Source organism: Cygnus olor, chromosome 7 (assembly GCF_009769625.2).
Source record: "Cygnus olor isolate bCygOlo1 chromosome 7, bCygOlo1.pri.v2, whole genome shotgun sequence".
NCBI lineage: Eukaryota > Metazoa > Chordata > Aves > Anseriformes > Anatidae > Cygnus > Cygnus olor.
The window spans coordinates 5,420,537-5,439,784 of NC_049175.1; the positions used below are offsets into that span (position 1 = coordinate 5,420,537).

The 19,248-nt window shown below is 37.1% G+C and overlaps 2 protein-coding genes across 7 annotated transcripts in view; one reads left to right on the forward strand and one right to left on the reverse strand.

Annotated features, from left to right (window-relative positions):
• Positions 1–13,910, forward strand: part of TSPAN14 (tetraspanin 14) — a 40,049-nt gene extending 26,139 nt beyond the window's left edge. For 2 of the 6 annotated variants that reach the window (XM_040563023.1, XM_040563024.1), the window contains 7 exons: positions 2,053–2,199; positions 2,826–2,996; positions 5,679–5,804; positions 7,518–7,562; positions 8,074–8,193; positions 10,098–10,155; positions 12,804–13,910. In XM_040563023.1, coding sequence (XP_040418957.1) covers positions 2,053–2,199; positions 2,826–2,996; positions 5,679–5,804; positions 7,518–7,562; positions 8,074–8,193; positions 10,098–10,155; positions 12,804–12,832 — 696 coding nt within the window. In that variant the 3' untranslated portion in view covers positions 12,833–13,910. Of the gene's footprint in view, positions 1–2,052; positions 2,200–2,825; positions 2,997–5,678; positions 5,805–7,517; positions 7,563–8,073; positions 8,194–10,097 lie in introns of all 6 variants that reach the window. The other 4 variants (XM_040563021.1, XM_040563022.1, XM_040563026.1 and 1 more) reach the window with 2 other exon arrangements.
• The window catches only part of LOC121072851 (rap1 GTPase-GDP dissociation stimulator 1-like), a 41,805-nt gene continuing 35,408 nt past the window's right edge, over positions 12,852–19,248 (reverse strand). Inside the window, exons 11-13 of the mRNA XM_040563007.1 lie at positions 18,772–18,898; positions 17,562–17,690; positions 12,852–16,196 (exon numbers count right to left, since the gene is read on the reverse strand). Coding sequence (XP_040418941.1) covers positions 16,063–16,196; positions 17,562–17,690; positions 18,772–18,898 — 390 coding nt within the window. The 3' untranslated portion in view covers positions 12,852–16,062. The remainder of the gene's footprint in view (positions 16,197–17,561; positions 17,691–18,771; positions 18,899–19,248) is intronic.

Here is a 19,248-nt window from a genome sequence, read left to right on the forward strand (position 1 = left end):
CTGTCTTAATATCAGTGATATCTTGAAATCCTGATTGTTGGTGGGGAGAGAAGGGAAAGTCAGATGGCACAGGCAGAACCATCCTTAGAGACATGAGTGAGATAAGATATTGTCTTTGAACTTTTGAAAAATTTTGTCTTTGGAAAATCCTTGAATTAAAAATCCTTGAATTAATTTTCTTGTTGACTTCCTTCCTTCCTTCAGGATTTTTTACTTAACATCTTTTGTTAGCACGCCCCCTGCGCTCTTTTGAAAAGAGAACGTTGTAAACATCAAATGTGAATATGAGGACTTGTGAACCAACATCTGAGGGTGAATAATAGAGCCCAGTTCCTGCCTACTTTTCTTCATAACATCCTTTGATCAGAGGAAGTTTTCCTACAAAAGATGTTGCTTGAACAAGTGAGATTGTCTGAGAAAAGCTTGAGTTTGGGTGTGGGAAGGAGATAGCTGGAAACAGCTGTGAAATTTTCAGCTTCCTATTCATGTTCATGTGACTAGTTTCATAGCTTATTGCTTGTACAAAGATACTGAATTCATCTTGGCATCTTCCCTGTTGGCAGTGTCTGAGACAAGGGTTTTTGAGGTCAGGGTTTGATTAGGTGGCACTCCGATTTACCCACTAGACCAAGTGTGATAGCTAGCTTTGAGGTCTCAGTTTGTAAGGATGACAATGCCACTGATGACACTGACTAGAAATGCCTTTGCTTCCCAGGACTTTTTGAATACTGGGAAATCTATAAACCATGACCAATTCTTAATAGGATATTTCAACTCAGTCACCAGCCAGTGGCAAGGCATTCCTGAACTCTACTGTTTAATTACTTTTTTGTCTCTTCAGTCAGTTTTAATTTAAAAACGAACAAAAAGCAAAGCAAAGCACAAACACCAGGTCCCTATTGTCTTGCTATCACTAAATTAACAGCTCTAATAAGATCTGTTATAAACCACACTATGAAAGAAAACAAACTCGTGCGTATCACTAGAGTACTGCTAACCAGTGTCTTTTCATCAGCTGATGAAGTTTTTCTCCATTTTCTTTTAATGCTTTATTTCCAATACAGTATTTTTGTTAGGTAAATACGTAATTGTAAAGTGTTTGTGAAGTCTTGTGTTATATGTACTTGATGGGATTATAACAGTAGCTGGTATATAACTTAAAATAATTTTGAAAAGATGACTGCTTTGTTGTATTAGCATTACACTTACATAGACCCAGAAATTCTGTCCCAAGATCTGGGTGGACAGGCTTAATAGGTAAGGTTGCTATACAGATAAGAGGCATTTCCAGATAGTGAAGAAAAAATAAAACATTGCTGTTAAATTAAGTATATTGCAAGTGTCCTGTTGGAAGAGGATAACTTCTGTTGTTGTGAGGATTTTATTTGTGGTAAGAAAGGAATGCTTAAACTATACTTCTGCTTTTTTGGGGGGAAGGCTTTGGAGAAGCCCTTGAAAGACTACTCAGTAATAACTAAAATGGTGAGAAGAAAAAATCTGTTTCACTTAAAAACTAAATCAAAATCCTGTTTCTCTCCCTTACATCATCCATATCCTCCTTTGTGGTTAGCGTTCTCTCTCCCTTTCTGCCACCTTAACATCAGGATTGGAAAGATTTTTTTTTTTAATGACTTTGGTCCTCTCCTGATTGAGGCATTTCAAGTCAATATAAATCATTGGTCCTTTTGCCTTGAAATTAGGTGAATACTCAGTGATAGTACTGAGCTTTTGGCACCATCTTGTGGAAGGTTGTTTGGCAGATAGACCTAGGAGAATGTAATCTGAAAAGTTTATACTGTATTGGATTTGCTTATTAAAAGAATTAATAGCTTTCACTTTGCGTTAATACTTCCTTTGCTGGTGTGAAGAAAACTGGTATTATCAATAATGCTTCTGTGACCAAACTTGTCTGAGTGGGTTACTGTTTGGAAGCTCAAGGATTTGGAACCAGTTCATTTGGAATCATGTAAAAATTGTGGCAATTCAGAAGGAATGTTAAATGAAAAATGTATATAGTGGTCATCTTTCTGTTATCCTGTTTTTCTCTTTCAGGGTGTATTGTCTGATCTAACAAAAGTGACTGGTCTTCATGGTCTGGACCCAGTGGTGCTTGTCTTAGTGGTGGGAATAGTGATGTTTACTTTGGGATTTGCTGGTTGTGTAGGAGCACTGAGAGAAAACATCTGCCTTCTGAAGTTTGTAAGTATCACTGTTATAGGAGGGAATTATTACGTATGTGAAAGTAGGAAATGATGGGTGAAGAACCTGGGGGACAGATGAAAATTAATTTACAGCATTTAGTTTGTGACAACATATGTGGTGAATTTACTGCCCTGACAAGCATCTGTGATGAATGAACAGTATTAAAGAACAGTATTAAAAGCAGTGTAGGTTTAAACCTAATTATTTCCTCCCTGCTCCTGGAAGATGTGTCTTGCTTTCCTCATCCAGCTATTGCAGTGATGCTTTTATAGTATGTATTTCAGAATTTAACATTGGATATATAGTATCACAAAATATGACGTGCTGGAACATAGCTGGGAGTTACTGAAAGGAGATCATATTGTGGCTTGGGGAGAACAAAATCCCTTAAAAGCTTAATCTCTTCTAAATATTTAGTGGACAAAACTTGGGAACTTGAGTGACTACTGTGAAATCTCTTAAGCATTTGTTTTTGTATTGAGGTTTTCCTGCTTTAGATTTAGAAACAGTTAAGCTGGAAAAAAATATATAAAAATGGGAACTGTCCAAGAAGCAGTGGAGTTGGAATGGGGATGTATTCAAAAGAGTTATTCTCTAATTTGTGACTTTTTTTCTTTCCACAGTTTTGTGGAACAATTGTGTTTATATTTCTGTTGGAGCTGGCAGTGGCAGTTCTGGCTGTCTTGTTCCAGGACTGGGTGAGGGACAGAGTCAAGGAGTTCTTTGAGAATAACATTAAGTCCTACCGAGATGATATTGACCTCCAGAACCTCATTGATTCGCTACAGAAAATAGTAAGTTCATATCCTGTCACTTTTCCTGTGTGTTCTAAGAGAATATGTAGATATGGCAGTTTTCCTCTTTGTGTTCTACAGCACTGCAGGTAGTTTCTACAGATTTATAAAACCCTGTAGATAGTAGTGCCATGTGACAGAAATGCAGTTTTGCTGTTTCTGTATTGAAAGCATCAGAGAGGCAAGACTGCTGAGATGCAGTGCCCTTCTAAGTGCATGTGTGGGAACTTACCAAGCATCCACCTGCCTTTTGACCTTGACTTTTGTTCCCCTGTTCTGATCAGTGTTGCACCAGGTGAAGTAAAAACTGAGCAACAAAAACTGCTCATCCTGCAAAAGTTGTGCAATGGAACTATTGACTAGATTGTCTGCACTCTTGTTTTAGGAGGCACTGCAGTCTTGTACAGGGATACAGTAAGAGAGTCTTTTGTTTTCTGAGAAGCACCTCAGCTTGAAGCAAAAGAGGATTTTTGTTAACTGGGAGAAGCTAGTACATGCAGTCAAGGAAGATAGAAACAGTTTTATGCCCTTGTGGTCCTAAAATACACAGTTACTAAAAGACAATGATGTATACCAGGAGATAGCAAGGCCTGTGCTGGTAAGGGCCTGGTGGCTTTCAGTCAGTTAGCTTCTTTTTGCAGTCTTCCTCAAGAAACAACCAGTGAGGGCAACTCTTCTGATTTTATTTATTTATTTATTTGTATCTATATATATGAAGAGAAACAGAAGACATATGTGAGTACTTCATAAAGAGGTAAAAAGATGGATTTTTATATATATTTTCCCCTTTAAAAAAGGTTGTTTGTGTCTTTTTTCTTTTTTTATAGAAGATCATGTTTAAATATGTGCTCACAGCTTGGTTTGATAGCAAACCCTGTTTTTAGACTGGATGTCAGTTTGAACTGTTGTATATTGCCAGCAGCTTTATTTATCCTGTTAATTCACTCTTGTGTGCGTTAATATTGTACATGAAACTATCCTCTTACTAAGCTGCCTGGATGGCTTTCAGTGCTATTTGCTTTATGGCCAAGGACACCAGAGATGATCCTGGCCACTTTTAACACCAGTAACTGTCTCAATTTTGTCTATGCTGTTGTTACTCTTTCTGTTTTTCTGGTTAGTTTCATTGCAGTCTCCCAGGGAAATGTGCTAAGCTGATTTACATTTGAACTCCAGTTAAGTACTTTTCAATGAAACTAAAAGGCTGAACTTTCTAAACGGAGTATACTAGCCTTGTTAATGGTCGAAGAAACCTGAAAAAACAAAGATCAGAATCTCTGAATCAGCCTGTCATTGATTTGTACCTGAAAGTACTGAGGAAAAGGTATGCAACACTGATTAGTAAGTGTAGCTTTGCAAGGGCTCAATGATAAAGTGCACCAGTATATTTAAGTGCCTCACTGAAATCCATTTTCTAGGGAGTTTCATGGGTTGTGTGTTGGGACCCAGATAGCTTTCTGTAGGCTGCTCCTTACTCTGGCTAATAACCTTACTTTCAGGCCTGTAAGTGTCCTCATAGCCTCTATCTTACTAAAGTAGATCAGCATGTTTAGTGGTTGTGTGGCCTTTTAGTGGTGGAGATGAGTGAGGGAGTAGGGAGTAGAAAGATAAAAATTAACCCATTCTTTATCTTCACTATAAACACATGTGACCTAACATCGTTTTTTCAATTCTGACTATTCTGTTCAGCTCCTTTTTGTCATATTTCCTTTGAAAAGTAGGTGCACATAGTTCTGCTCTGTTCACGTCTGTGTCTGTCACCACTTGGTAACTTCTGAATCCGTTTACTGACTCACTCAAGTTTTGACAGTTTCACAGAAAGGTCAATACAACTTGTGTGACAATGAGCAGTGGGCAGAGAAGAGATGTTAGAGATACTAGTGATGTCCTAAGAGAGGAGGGAATTTCATGAGGTACCGGGAAAATGTTTGATATAGCATATTAAGTATACATTATGGCGAAAGATTTACACCCTTAAGTAACCGGGCTGGTAAACTGCAAAGCATAACTTAATGAGAAACTAACTTTCATCAGTTTCAGGAATTAAACATTCTTTTAAATATTTGGATTCCCTAACCTGTAATTATGGTAATTACATTACACTCTTTAGGTTAAGAAACTTGTGTGAAACAATTCTAGAGCTGACCAACCTTTGAACTAACAATGTATCGGTTAATTTGGGCATGAAAATCTTCTAATTTAAAAGAAAGCAAGTATTCATGAATATTTTGATCTCTTTCAGAGTAAACAAGGAGAAAATTTGTTGATTTATGAAGATTTAAGGGTCAAATCACATATTTAGAGAAACTTTTCTATAACTTTCAGTTTTGGTTGATGTGGAAGTAGTGAGGAACAAGGCATCCGTGTAACCTATTTTGTTGCACTGTTTATGGATGTACACAGATTTGCATTGGGTAATTACATTTAAAGTGACAATTTTTATGATAATTTCTCGTTGCGTTGACATGTATTTCCAAGAGCATTATGCCAAATGCATTTCTTTGATTTCATAGAGCCACAGTATCGATTATTCATTTTTTTTTTTACTCTGGTGTTGCTATTGATTCCTTGGAGCCTTAAGAAAGGGGTGATGATGACCAAATATCATTCCAGAGAGCTGTTCAGTGGATAAATTGTCTATAAAATGTCCCCAAGTGTTAAGCATTTGTTTATCTGTTGCAGAACCACTGCTGTGGTGCCCAAGGTCCAGATGACTGGGACTTCAACATATACTTTAATTGCAGCAGTGAAAGCAAAAGTCGTGAGAAGTGTGGTGTTCCTTTTTCCTGTTGTATACCTGATCCTGCTGTAAGTTGTTTTCCTGGCTTTGTATTTGTATTTATTTGTATATACAACAGCTTTGTATTGCTGTTGTTGAATAGTTATGAAAGGAAGCGCTTCCTGAATATAGTGTGATGCCTAGGACTTTAAGGGGTCTTTTAAACGATCACAAATTACTATCTTGGTAGCCAAATTCCTTTGTTTCTTTTCCATCATTTTTAGAGTCTAAATGTGCCAACCCATTACACAACTGAAAATGTATTGTCTGCCACCAGGAATTCAGAAGCTATTTTTGTATGGCTTAAATCTGCAATCATTGGCTGTTGATACTGTTTTATTCCCAATGCCTTGAATTCTTAAGCATGTTATCTATGGTCTAAGCAATACACTTGCCCAGGTTAGAATTACTGTACAGCACCCCTTTGCCAGACAAGTAGGAGTAACTCCATTTGCTGATGACTTCAGTTATCAGCAACTAGTAAAGTGCTGATGCACAAACTCAGTTTAAGGTGTCTGAGTCAATTCTTTCGTTTTGGCAAGATTCAGGTACTCATTTGTTGGATCGGCTTATTAAACTCTGGGAACCTGACCCTTGCAGTAGAAGCAAAAGTAGGGAGGTATGTGCTAATGGATGCAAAATGCTTTGTATGGATGTAATGGATGAAAAATGCTTTGTAGCATTTGTAGCTCAGAAGGTTGATCCAGCAATCCTTGTTCAGCAAGTAACTATTGGTAGGTTATGCTAAGGCTTTTGATTTCCTTGGAAATCATCCAAGGGAAGATTTTGTTTGGAAAATGTTCCAAGTTCAGATTCCCCAGTAATTTTTTATTGTAATTCAGAGCAGTGCTATTTCACTGCAGTTTTTCTGTTGTTGGTGCTGTATTTAAGGAGATGTAGGTGTCTTCAAATCTTTTTAATCTGAGATTCTACTGCTAGCATTTTAATATAACTCACTATGCATAATATGAAATATTCTATAATTGTGTAGTAAATAGGTTTTCATAACTCTAATACAAAGGAAAAACAAAAATGTCTTAAAAGGAATGTGTTTGCATCTTATGAGCTTAATGCTGTTGTTAGGTTGCGTGTGGTTGGGATCTGGAAGGTGTTTGTTGTGTTTCTGTTTGAAATTTACAACAGGAACATTTTGTCATCTTCAGTAGTTTTATCTTGGAGCTGGGTTATGTGAGACTTTGATTTATCAGCCGTAAGGGAGGTCAAGTAGCTTGCAGCTATCTGTTACTTGTATTGACTGATCAGGATAGCACTGTGAAATGAAGGAGTTGTAAGACACATTCCTCCACTGCAGGTGTAAATAAATCAGTGTAATACCTTTATTCTTATCTCAATGTTTAGGTGTTATGTGAAATAGATAAAATGAATTTGATCTTGGAAATGCAGATGTCTTATCTGAAGGCTGTCAGTATAGTTGTTAATGCTTTGTGTTGAATAGTCGTTGCTGGATGAAAGCCAAGCAACAGGAGAAGCTGGGATTTTTAGTGGAGGATGTTTTCTGCTAAAATATACTTTGCTGTTATACTTCCCTGGTGTGTTCTGCTAATGCTTTTTTTTGTTGTTGTTGGTGGTGGCGTTTTTTTATTTATTTTTTTTACTAAAATGCTTTTTAAAATGGCTGGTTTTGACAGTTCTGATTCTTTTGTGAATTTATAAGACAGGAAGACTTCATGTGAACAGAGGAAAGTATAATTCAACTGATATATTTTTAATCTGTTTTGCAGCAAAAAGTTGTGAATACACAGTGTGGCTATGATGTCAGAAAGAAGGTAAGGTGCTGGAGTCTTGCTGTTTTGCTGTTCTGTGTCTGCATGGACAAAATAATGAAAACTATGGAATTGCTAATATATAAGTCAGTTCAAAATTCTGGGAGCTTATCAGCTGTGCTACATCCTGCTACAAGTAGAGTGTGGTAGAGATTTTGTTTTGTACTGTGGGAAGGTGGAAAAAAAGAAAAAGTCTGCTTCAAAAAGGGGTAAGACCTGCATTTCAAATGTCTCAGGTATTAGTTCTAATATCCTAATTTTGAATTGTGTTCTCTATGAATTCTAAAGTATTCTAATAGTAGGATTTTCAGGAAGTTACTAATATGAATGTCCTGACATTCCTTGAGTTAATTTGGGCATATGTATTTCTGTATTTCATGTATTTCTGGAATCTGGTTAAAAATATTACTGTGTAAATGACCAATCATAATTTTACTATATCACTTCATGTGACTGAGAGTTGTTATAATAAACTTGAGCAGAAAAGTGATGTTCTTGAGTTCTTCTCTTGCAGAGCAAGAGTCAATGGGATGATCAGATTTTCATAAAAGGCTGTATTCTTGCTCTGGAAGCTTGGTTGCCCCGAAATATCTACATTGTTGCAGGTGTCTTCATAGCTATCTCACTGCTGCAGGTTAGTTTTTTTGTTTTTTTTTCCTTAAGTTTCAAGTTATCCACTGAGGGTAAAAGTAATTATGGTGGGAGACAGTAAATATTTTGACATTGTGGATGTTTTTAGGTATGATAACAGTATTGAAAAAAAAAAAAGGGGGGGGGGGGCGGGGATTTTATAGAGGTGGGGTCTTAATGTAAAATTATGAGATTAGTTGATTTCCTTCAGGCAAAATTACTTCTCAAAGAAATGAAGGCCACTGTACTGTATTGTAAATATATCATATTTTTATATTATCACAGAATCATTTAGGTTGGAAGAGACCTCCAAGATTCTGAAACATTATAATGATATATTTTATTATATATTAACATGGCAACATGCTATTATTTTTATATGTAAAATTATATGCATCTCTCACATTTCAATATATCATGAGGGACAGGAGATCTTACGGTAATGTGTTCCAGTAGATCATAACTTCTGCCTTCTATTGCAAGTACAAAAGACTGAAATCCAATTCTGTCTTTCATGCTAAGAATGCTATTCAGAATACTGTAGCATACAGCACAAAAATCTCAAGAGTAGAAGAGAAGGAAAGCTGGTGAACAGGTTGCAGATGTGATAGTAGCAGTAGTAGATGGAGTTGCTGAAACTTCTTGCAGTACCTCTTCTATTCTTGGTATGTCAAAGAAAATGAATTGAAATCCTCAGTAAAACATATCGAATGAAAATTCTTTCAAGGTGGATCCTGCTTTCATTGTGGCAGTTGTGTATACTCGCCTAAGTTGCTTTCGTGTGGTACTGCTTTACTTCAGTGGGAAATAAGAGTTGTAAATCTGCTACAAAATCTTTTCCGTTCAACTGAAAATATGTTGAGCATAGTGCTGGCAAAATACCTTTTTCCAGCCGTGGCAATACTGCCCTCTGTTGCTTTTTTGATGGTTTATCAGTATCTATTAGTAGTGCTTCCAGTGCTTTCATAGAGAGATGTTGTCCTGAGGATAACACCTTCAGTTAGGAGGAGAGGAGGTTCAAGATAGAAAATCTAAACTTTTGACAGTGTTGAGAGTCACTTGATATTGTTGTTCCTATTTGTGTCCTGAGTCTCTCTGACACCCTTTTCGTATTTCAGTAGTATTTTTAAATTTAGTTTATCTTGTGCATTAATCTTTTTCGTGGTGTGACTGGGAGTGAGACACATTGTCTCCTTCTAAAACAAATCTTCTGGCTTTTCCAGAACTTCACAGTATTTTGTTGTTTTCCTAAGAACGTTTTAAGAAGTATACCGAGTTCTGAATTTATTTTCAGTTTGTGAAGGAAAATTTCCCAGAGAACTTGAGTGAATGTTATAATTTCAAAGTTGTTAAATATCTCAGAAGGATCTGGGACTTCTCTAACTGTTGTTTCTGACATGGAATATACAATTGTGAAAGTGGAATTCTTAAGTATTTTAAATATAAATAGTAACTTGGCTTAACCAAAGTTATGGAATGAATTAAAATGCTTCAGACTTGTAATTTTAGCAGTATGTTTAAGTGTGAGTGCTATAAGTAAACTTGGCAAAATGGACTTCTTCCAACTTTAGGACATCTAGAAGTCTAATTCTATTTTGCATGTTCCTGAAGTGTCACATGAAAACATCTTTTACTCATCAGTTGTACTTTGTGCTAGATTCTGCTGTTTGTACTACTGTGTAGTAATAGCTATGCTCCAACACATGATCCTGGCTATGAAATGGTATCTGAGCTTGCAAATGCTTTATCAATGTATATCTTTATTCTTAAGAGTTGCATTGACTTCAGTGCAGAGAAATAGAAACAAATATGCAGGTTCCTGTTCTGCACTAATCTTTAGAGACTTCTTGCAGACTCTACATTGCAAGTATTTCATCTCACAACTGTTTTTTTTTTTTTCCTTTTTAGATTTTTGGGATTTTCCTAGCCAGGACATTGATTTCTGATATTGAAGCTGTAAAGGCAGGTAATGCCTTCTGAATACTAAAGCAAATGTGTTGCAAAAAGTATATTTTACTATTTTCAATCAGACACCAAGGTGGAAAAAAATGCGCAGACCGTGAAATGCTCCTGGTATTAAAGGCCTTATGTGGATTTTACCCTGCTCATGGTTTTTGTTAGAAGCTGATACAAAAAAGAATCTCCAAACACACCGGTCTACCTTTTTTTTTTCCTAATGAGACAACTCAGTGCACCAGAATTGATCTGTGGTGAGGAAAAAAGGGACTTTCCCAAGTCATTGGCTGAACTGGTTTTAGACTCATAGCAAGGAGAAATTAAACTGCTGTGAACTCCTTCCATGAAGAACTACCATGAAGATTTTTCTGTTTTGACTCCCAACTGTCATCAGTCTTAATGTTGTAATCTCTGCAGAAGGCCTCCTGATCTCTTTTAAGAACCTTGAAAATATTTTTAATCTCTACAGTAGATTCATCTGGTCAGCTTGGCAAGATACCAGCAACCATAATCATCGTGGCATTGGAAACTGAAGAAAAAGTCACTGATTTTCTAGCTTTTTAATTCTCAGTTGTGCAGAAATAGGGGGTATTTCTGTTTGACTGGGAGTGATGTAGATGTCTTAGGAGTAGAAACTTGTGTTCACCATCAGAGTTTGAGTAACCCAAGCAGTTATGAAAATGCAAGTGTTTTCTCAAGAGAGGCAAAATCCAACTTTCTACAGCATTATAAGTTAGAAATCTCTGTTTCAGGCAAGGGAGCGTGAATCCCTAATGCTGCTTCCTGACTGAAAAATTGTAAATAGTCTTTATTTATATAAAAAGAAAAAAACTCTTTCAAAATGGCTAGCTTTTATTGATTAGTAATATCTTTGAAAAGTACTGCCTGCAAAGATCTTGAAATGCAGTCGGTAGCAAGCATTCTGTGCTAACTTTGGATGGTTTTTTTACCCTTCCTCTAGTTTCTTTCACATCTGCTCTGCTGATCCTCTCAAGTCCTAATTGCTAATATCAAGACTGATGAGAAACATTCAAATTCAGCATTAATCACTACTGAAATCTGTTTTTTAATAAGAAAATATGCATTTTAGTGGAATATCAATTTTTGATTTTTTTGTAAGTCTTCTATAAAGCTATGAAATCGTCAGTTCTGTTTGTGTTCTCATACAGGGTTAAAATGCCAGTCACAATATGCTGACTGGAACCATTTCTTCACAGTAATTTACTGTATCAAACTGAACTACTCCTGCTGAAGTGATTTTTTTTTTACTAGAAGAAAACCAAACTCTTCTTCCTGCCCTTCCTTCCTGCGGGTTGATCTGAAATTCAGTAAAAAGTCCAGTCCAATCTTCTCTGAAAGTCTTTGGATTAGGACTGCAGTGGCTGCAAAAGTGTTGCTATGCTTGACATAGTATATTTTTTATCTGTAAAAGACATGTATGTGACTGAAAACTTGGAAGTAGTTGCAGTTGTCTGTTTTACTCTGGGCCATGTGAAACATGTTTTCAAGTAAACATTGTTTACTGCTTCCAGTGACACCTGTTTTTTCAGGGAGAGCAAACTTTTTTTTACAGTGCCTGAGTGTAAATTTTTAGAGAAGTATATATTTTTTTAATGATATTTTACTACATGTAGTCTGTGTGAAGGATTTAATGCTTGTATTTCCAAAGTACATGGCCTTCGTGGAAAGTCAAACTTCTAAATCTCTCTCATGTCCTTTTTTTAATGTATTATGCATGTATTAACGAACATTTCACTGGCAAAAACTGATCTACAGTAAGAATCTTTGTGTCTGTATTGATTGTCCAGATGTTCTTCTAGCTCTTAGTCCGTGAAACACTTCACAGACAGTGCTGTACTTTTCATGTATATTTCAGTGCAGCTTTCATAGTTCTTTTTCTGGCCAGTGATTGAGACACAACAGGAAAAGGAAGCTTGTCTAAGGATGGCTGACTTCCTTAGAAGAGCAGAGAACAGTCTGCTATTATTCTTCTGAAAAACCTGAAAGTAAAATCTATGGAAGTGCACTGTGATTTTTTTTTTATCTTTGGTTGATATGCAACAAGGGAAAAATAGCAGTAGATCGCTGAAGGAGAGAGCAAGAGACATTTCTTCTGTAGAGCATTGAATCTGATGTCTGTACTACCTGTTTGTTGAATCCAGTCCACTAGGAGCAGCCAAAAATTTGCTGCTGTTACTGCTACTTTGCAAGCAACAAAGCAGTGTCCAGTAACCTTTGCTTTCAACTCTGGTGCTTGAAACTTTTACAACACCTCATCAACTAGCTTACTTTGTTATGTATAATAATCTGATGTATGTAAAACGGAAGAAAGATGCATCTTGTATGTAACTTTGTTTGTGAAACATTCAATTGAAATTTTCATCTAGGCAGTATGTTTTGCTTTGCCATTTTGGTGACACAAAGTTCCTAGTGCTGGGAAGTCATTTCAACACTTGGTGAAAATCATCATGGCTTCAATGACATCAGTGGAGTTCATGCACTGAAATTAGCTGCCACCAAGGGCCGGTGTCACTGATCAGACTTCCCCTGTCTGCCGGTCTTGCCAAGTTGCCTGAGGACAAATGAATACTTGGTTTCTTTTTTGAAGTATCGTTTGTATGCAAAACAGAATTTAATTAAAGTGTTGTCTTTCCACAGCTTGTTCTTATCGGCCTTGGCCATGTTAACACCAGCTTTGTATCAATACTCCAGTGATTTGGAACAGAATTCAAGAGAGCAAGTTCAACCTATTTGAGGATCTTTACATTCATGAACTTACTCCTCTTTTCACTGTGGATAAACTTCTCTGTGTTTTTTCAGTATCATTTTTAAAACCCTGGGGCTCTAGGCTGGTTTACACCTAGGCACTTTGAAGTACACCCTCAATGGTGGTACAAGTGGTAGTGTAATTTCAGACTTGGAATGGGAATACTTTCTTACCGCTTTCTACTTAAAGTTATATTTAGCACCTTCTCTGTGGACCTGCAGTGACTTCATGCCTAAAGCTTTAGCTTATGGTTTAAACAAGTCTTGTCAGAATAAGTAGTTGGGTGTGAGCCTGCTCTAAAGCCCCGAAGAAGCAATTCAACAATTTCACAAGGAGAGGTTTGATAAATTGATGTTGAGATTTCATTGGTTGCAGTTGGAACATCTCCACAAACACTACAATGGAAACAAGTTTTCTAATGAAGATATTAAATACGAGATCAGGCTTGATTAACTGGACTGAGAAGGAAACCTTTCAATCAGTGTGATCATTTATTTCTCAGAAATGAGCACAATTTATTTCTGTGAAGCAATGTATTTATTTCTCAGTATGTTTTGACTGTGCATATGCTCTTTTGTTTCTGTTACATCTGCGTTTGGACACAGCTTGCCTGTACATGAGGAGGAGGATGAATATGAGCTCTGAAAAGAGTGACCAAAGGAGCTTCAGTTGCCTCCTGGAAGTCTGAATATTTCTTCTTGGGGGTCTTTAGTTCTGGTGACCTTTGTACAGTGCCATGTGGATAGATTTATACCTCAAGTAAGTTGAGGTTGATGCAGCAATTGGTTTATAGTTAGCATTGCCTTGTTTTTTTGTCTCCCCATTCCATCCTTTCCTCTTCCTTCCCTTACTGCCTGTGGGTTATCACTCAGCTTGAATGTTGTTTAGCCAGTGGAAGTGGAGGTTCTGGCTCTTCTTCTGATATGGCTTTTCTGAGTGACTTTCAGTATATGTTTCTTCTCAAGCCTTATTTGATTAAATAAAATGAATGTTTTTTACTGGTGGAGTTTGTGTTCTAAGACTTGTTTCCAGTTACTACCGTTTCCCTCTCTGAGGTTTAGACTGGCTACTGAGACTGCAGTTTGTGGATAACTACGGAAATGGTAAAGGTCTGCTAATACTTGTGTGTTTTCTTGCTGAACCTACCGAATTCTTGATTTTTCAGTCTTGGCTGATGAATAATAGATAAGAGAAAGGTGCTTTTCTCATAATTGTTAATGGAAAGCCACTATGAAGAGAAATATTGATGCTGTCTATGGATATCCAAAAAGTTGAAACTGTTTGCATTGTGACTGCTGTTGCCCAATTACCACTCCTGTGATTTGCAATCTGGTTTATCATGTCTGAGCAATGATTCTGAAATTACTGAGTACAGAAGGGGAAAGTAACAGGTTTGAACATGAGGCTTACATAAATCAGTTTGTATCTGCTTCTTTGACAATTTTAACATTTCTTCTTTACCGCATTTAAAAAAAAAAAACTTCTTTGAATTTTAGTAAGGTCAGAAGAATATTTAGACAGTAGATAGTGGCTATATTATTCTAAAATAATATATAGAATAGATACTGTAGAATGTTAAGGCTGGATCATTTTTGATAAATAGGACAACTCAGATGCAGCTGTTTGGAGGGTGTGTGTGTATATATACCCTGTTATATTTCATCCTAATACCTGGTTTAGGCATGAGCACATATCTTATTCTCAAATTGAGATTGGATGAAGCTGTTTTATTTTGACACTGGAGAGATGTAGGATGCCCATATTACTGTATACTTTAAGCTAGATGAAACTGGACACAGTTCAGCTCTAGTTTTTCTTTTCTCACTATGTAATCGAAAACTTGCTTGTTACCAGGTGACTTGTCTGGGATGGTTTTGTGAAGTTCCCTTTCTTGGTACTCCTGGAAGTGGTATCTGGTGGCATGGATCAGTTACAAATATAGTGGACTAAATAGTGGTAATGAGTTTTCCAAGTGTGAAAGCTTTTACAGGAACAAAACTTGTAACGTTTTTCCACAGACAATGTGTTACTGCTGGATTAAAAAAGTCGTTGTTCCCTAGCTTTTCAGTTTCCACCACTACCATGTTGTGAATTCAGTCACCTGGATCTTGGCAAGGTGGCTCTGTAACATACTTGCAACTACTTCAGAAAGTTCCTGTAAGGACAAGCTGTGGAGTAGATCCTGGTTTTACTATATTTTTAATCAGGTGACTTTTTAAACATGAACAATTCTTACAGAAATGTTCAGAGACATTTGTTTTACTATAATTTGTAATTATTTGTAGTTAAGCCTAGGTTCTCTTACTGGAGATGGCTTAATGAAATGCTGGCCACCTTCAAATCTTCACACGTGCCCACCTGTCACTTCTAATTAGCTTTAATTTGTATCTTGTCCAAGTACTGTCTGGACATTAACTGCAGTTTACTGCAAAAGTTGGTTCTACAGCAAATCATACCCAGTTACAATAGCCGCAACTCTGCATGTAGGATGAGACCTCAGATGCTTAGCAATATAGATTGTGATATTAGCAGGCATAAACTCCGTGATGAGCTTTAAAAGCAGAAATTAAAATGTGGAAGGGGAGGGGAAGGTGGTTTAAAGGTACAGTTTTATGGGGAGTTGTGAAATTTCCAGTTAACAGCTGGGTACGCAGATTGATTCACAGTGTGCAGGAGTTGAACTGGTCCAGTTAGCCCTTTGCATTATTTAATCAACAGCTCACATTTAATTGAAAGCTCTGTTTTGGGTTGCATGATACAAGCTTTAGGTTTTTACAGCGATTTTAAAGTCCTATTGATTTCGAAAAATTAAAGTTGCAATTGATTCCCTGATTTGTCAAAACCAAACAGCATATATGTATTATAGATGGTAATTACTTGTTGCCTCTCAGATAATGTTTTCTAAGACCACTTGTTTGACAGGATTTATTCCTACTGCAGTGTGTTAGTAGCTCAGTAAAGAGCAGCAGTGATACAAGTATCTGTAGGCCAGATTTTTGTATGCATAGTTTTAAAAGCAGGAGCTGTACCTGGGCTTTAATAGCATTGGTTGTGCAGCAGCATGACAAATGCAAGGTAGCGTTGGCCGAGCTGGCATTTTATTGCATTTGCCCCAGCAGCAGCACAGGTTGCTCTGGGTTGGGAGGGAGGCTAGTGGGGTGGCTCTCCTTTCAAAACCTGTAACGTTGCAGCAGCTTCCTTGACCACATTTGCATTGCTGTGACTGCAGAGTTGTTCGAGGGTTTCTTTAATCTTGTCCTCTTCTATTTCTTGTCTCAGATCACCTGAATGGGAGATAAAATGCTGGCTTTTAGTGACATGCCATGGCATAACAGCTCCTGACAGTGGTTGCAACATACAGATTTGGAGCATTTGCTGTGTAAAATGACCTGCTTTACGGTAGACTAGTTCAGTTGGAAAGAATTTTCGAAGATCATCTAGTCCAACTGCCTAAACTCTTGAGGGCTAACTGAAAGTTAAAGCATATTATTTAGGGCCTTATCCAAACTCCTCTTGAACACTGACAGACTTGGGGCATCAACCATCTCTGTGGGCAGCCTGTTCCAGCATTTGGCCACCCTCACTGTATGAATTTTTCCCTAATATTACTTAAAATGTGTTTCTCTCGATAGGTATTCTTTAACCCTTTGAAAATGTTGAACAGGTTAAGACTTTTTTCTTCTCCATTTGTCTTCCAAGAACTGATTGAACAAAAGAAAAGTACTTTGAAAATATAATATAGGCTGTGTGTGCTCCAGCTTTTTTGCCTGTATGCCTTGTTAGCCTTTCATGAAGTACGCCTCTGGCAAAAGTCTTACAGATCAGATTTGTTGTGTGAATACTGCACAGTTGCACTGAAGGATGTAAGTGCTTAGCCCTGTGAGATACCTGTGACTACAAGGGGAAAAAGTGGAGTGCATAGCAAAATCCAGCTTGCCTGCCAATAAAGGGCAGCTCCAGGATTTGAAAAGCAGCTCTCTTGTCTTTGCCTACGCACAGTCATTGCTTTCGGTAACCATGGTTTATGTATAAAGACACGGTGAGTTGTTGCGTGAGGCCACACCATGCTTACAGGAGCAGTCTGATCTTGCAGGAAGAATTTTAAATCTTCCCTAGCCACAGAGAGAGAGAAACTGAAATCAGACCCTTCAGACATTTTACTAAAAGTTGCTATGCATTTAATCCAGCACTGCTAAAGATGCTGTTTTATCTCAGCTCTGGTTTGCCCACAGCATAGGCAGAACAAATGTGTGCTTGCCTGTGTAAGATGATGCAGACAAGTTATTTCTTTGAGCACAAAAATGCTATGGTGTAGGCAAAGCCTGGGACTGCCAGACAGTTGTATGTGGTGAGTTTGGAAAAGATGCCTATATTTTAAGGCTCTGATTTTGCTTTTCAGGACTTGATTATGCCACTGACTGTCACTGGAAATAAAGAATTTTTTTAATTTACTTAGCTAATGGTTTAATCTACTTTTCCTGAAGAAAAAACACGAGTGGGATTTTTACTGATAAGTAAAGAATGAGCCTCTTTAATCTTTACTGTTCACTGGCTGCAGCATCACAAGTGGTACGTTTCAGTGACATAAAATGCATGTTTTCATCACAAACATCCATCCTTTCATCACAGACTACTTAAAATGAAGTTACCTGAATTAAGAAGACTGCACAAAAGACCCATTGAATTATATTTAACCTCAGGAGTTGTATTATCATCTTGTAGAAGTCTGTGTAAGCTTTGTACTAGCTGTGATTCCTTAAAAGATGCTTCAAGGGTGTCTGAAAAATAAGTAAACAAATACCTGAGCTTTTATGTAAAAAGAGGGTGAAAAGAGGGTTACAAAGAGTGAACATGCTTTTCTCTTTTAAATAAAATTCCTGACTGGCTTCATTTAAAATGAGTTACTTATACAAGGATGACTTGAGCATCTTGTCTATACTGGGGGGTTTCTGTGTGATTTCTTATAGAGTGTTTTTTTCAGTAGCCTCATTCTGTAGGATGGTACCCTCTATAACATACACACTACAAAATAAACCCATAATAGATTAAAGTCTTAATGATCAGAGCTAGGTCATTTAAATGAGTTGCACACATGAGTCTGAAAGGCTTAATTGTGGGCTAAGCATGAAAATGGGCTCTTCCCTGCCTTGCTTTCTTGTTGATGTAAAAAAATTCCAAACTTAAAGTTGACTTGCAGTTTCTTTTGTTGTGTGTAAATTTGTGGTGGCTGTTTTTATTGTAATAAATTGAGATTGACTAATCATATTTAAAAATCCATACAGGACAAACCTGAAAAGAAATTGTACTCAATCTCTGAAAATCTAGCTCACTAGAAGTAGTTACAGCATTTATTCTTATCTGTTTCATTTGCATGTTCCATAAGGTCCTTTTTTCTATGCTTTTTTTTTTTTACTTCATTCAAGTGGCTGTCTTCTGAATGTTATTTCCTCTATTTACAGTCGTCACTGACCATTCAAGTCCATAGCTTGCCCCTGTCTAATTCTGTCTACATTTAAACCTTTTCTCATCGTTTTCTCTAGCCCTCATCATTATTTCCATTTTGTGTTTCTGTAGGTTTCTAGGGTCATACAGCACCCAGCAGATTGCGCCTGTCCACACAACCTGATTATTTTACTTGGCCAAAAAACATTCAGGCAATTCCTGAATTCTGGGGGTCTTGTTTTCTGGATGGGTCACTTCCTTTATTTGGTGGTTAAGAGCTAAATCTAGACCATAATGCTTTTTCTTGCATATGAAATTAACAGCGTATTTCTTTTCTTGCATATGAAATTAACAGCATGAGTGTTTCTTAACTGTGCAAGATCTTCATATTAGTAAACGCTTTTAGGTGAAAAATACCTAGATCAATAGCAGACGCTATTGCCAAGGCATTCAGAGCTTCATTCTGCAGGGCAGCATGTTCGCTTGTAGTCATGGAAACCAGAAGCTTTACTCCTTGTGCCTCCTGCACTGCTTTGACCACTTCCTGTTAAAGCAAAGGTAAAATATCACAGATTGAAATCTGAGCTATGAATGAAGTAGAATGAAAAGGGAAATGAGATTGCACTCTCTCTTCAGTCTCTGAATAGATGGAAATGATTTGCATGCTGCAATACAAGCTGATGGTATTTGCAATGAATGTATCCTGGGACTAAAGAACTCTTTTTGGCACTAGTCATGTGTGTCTGCTTAAGGCTGGTCTAATTTACTTGGAATATCGGTACCTACAATTATGTGTATAAGGTGTTTGTGCAGGTGTATATATGGTCTCTTAAGAATTTTAGTTTGAACTTTGATTTTTCATTTAAGTCTTCAAACCAGCAAAGGTTTGGTTTT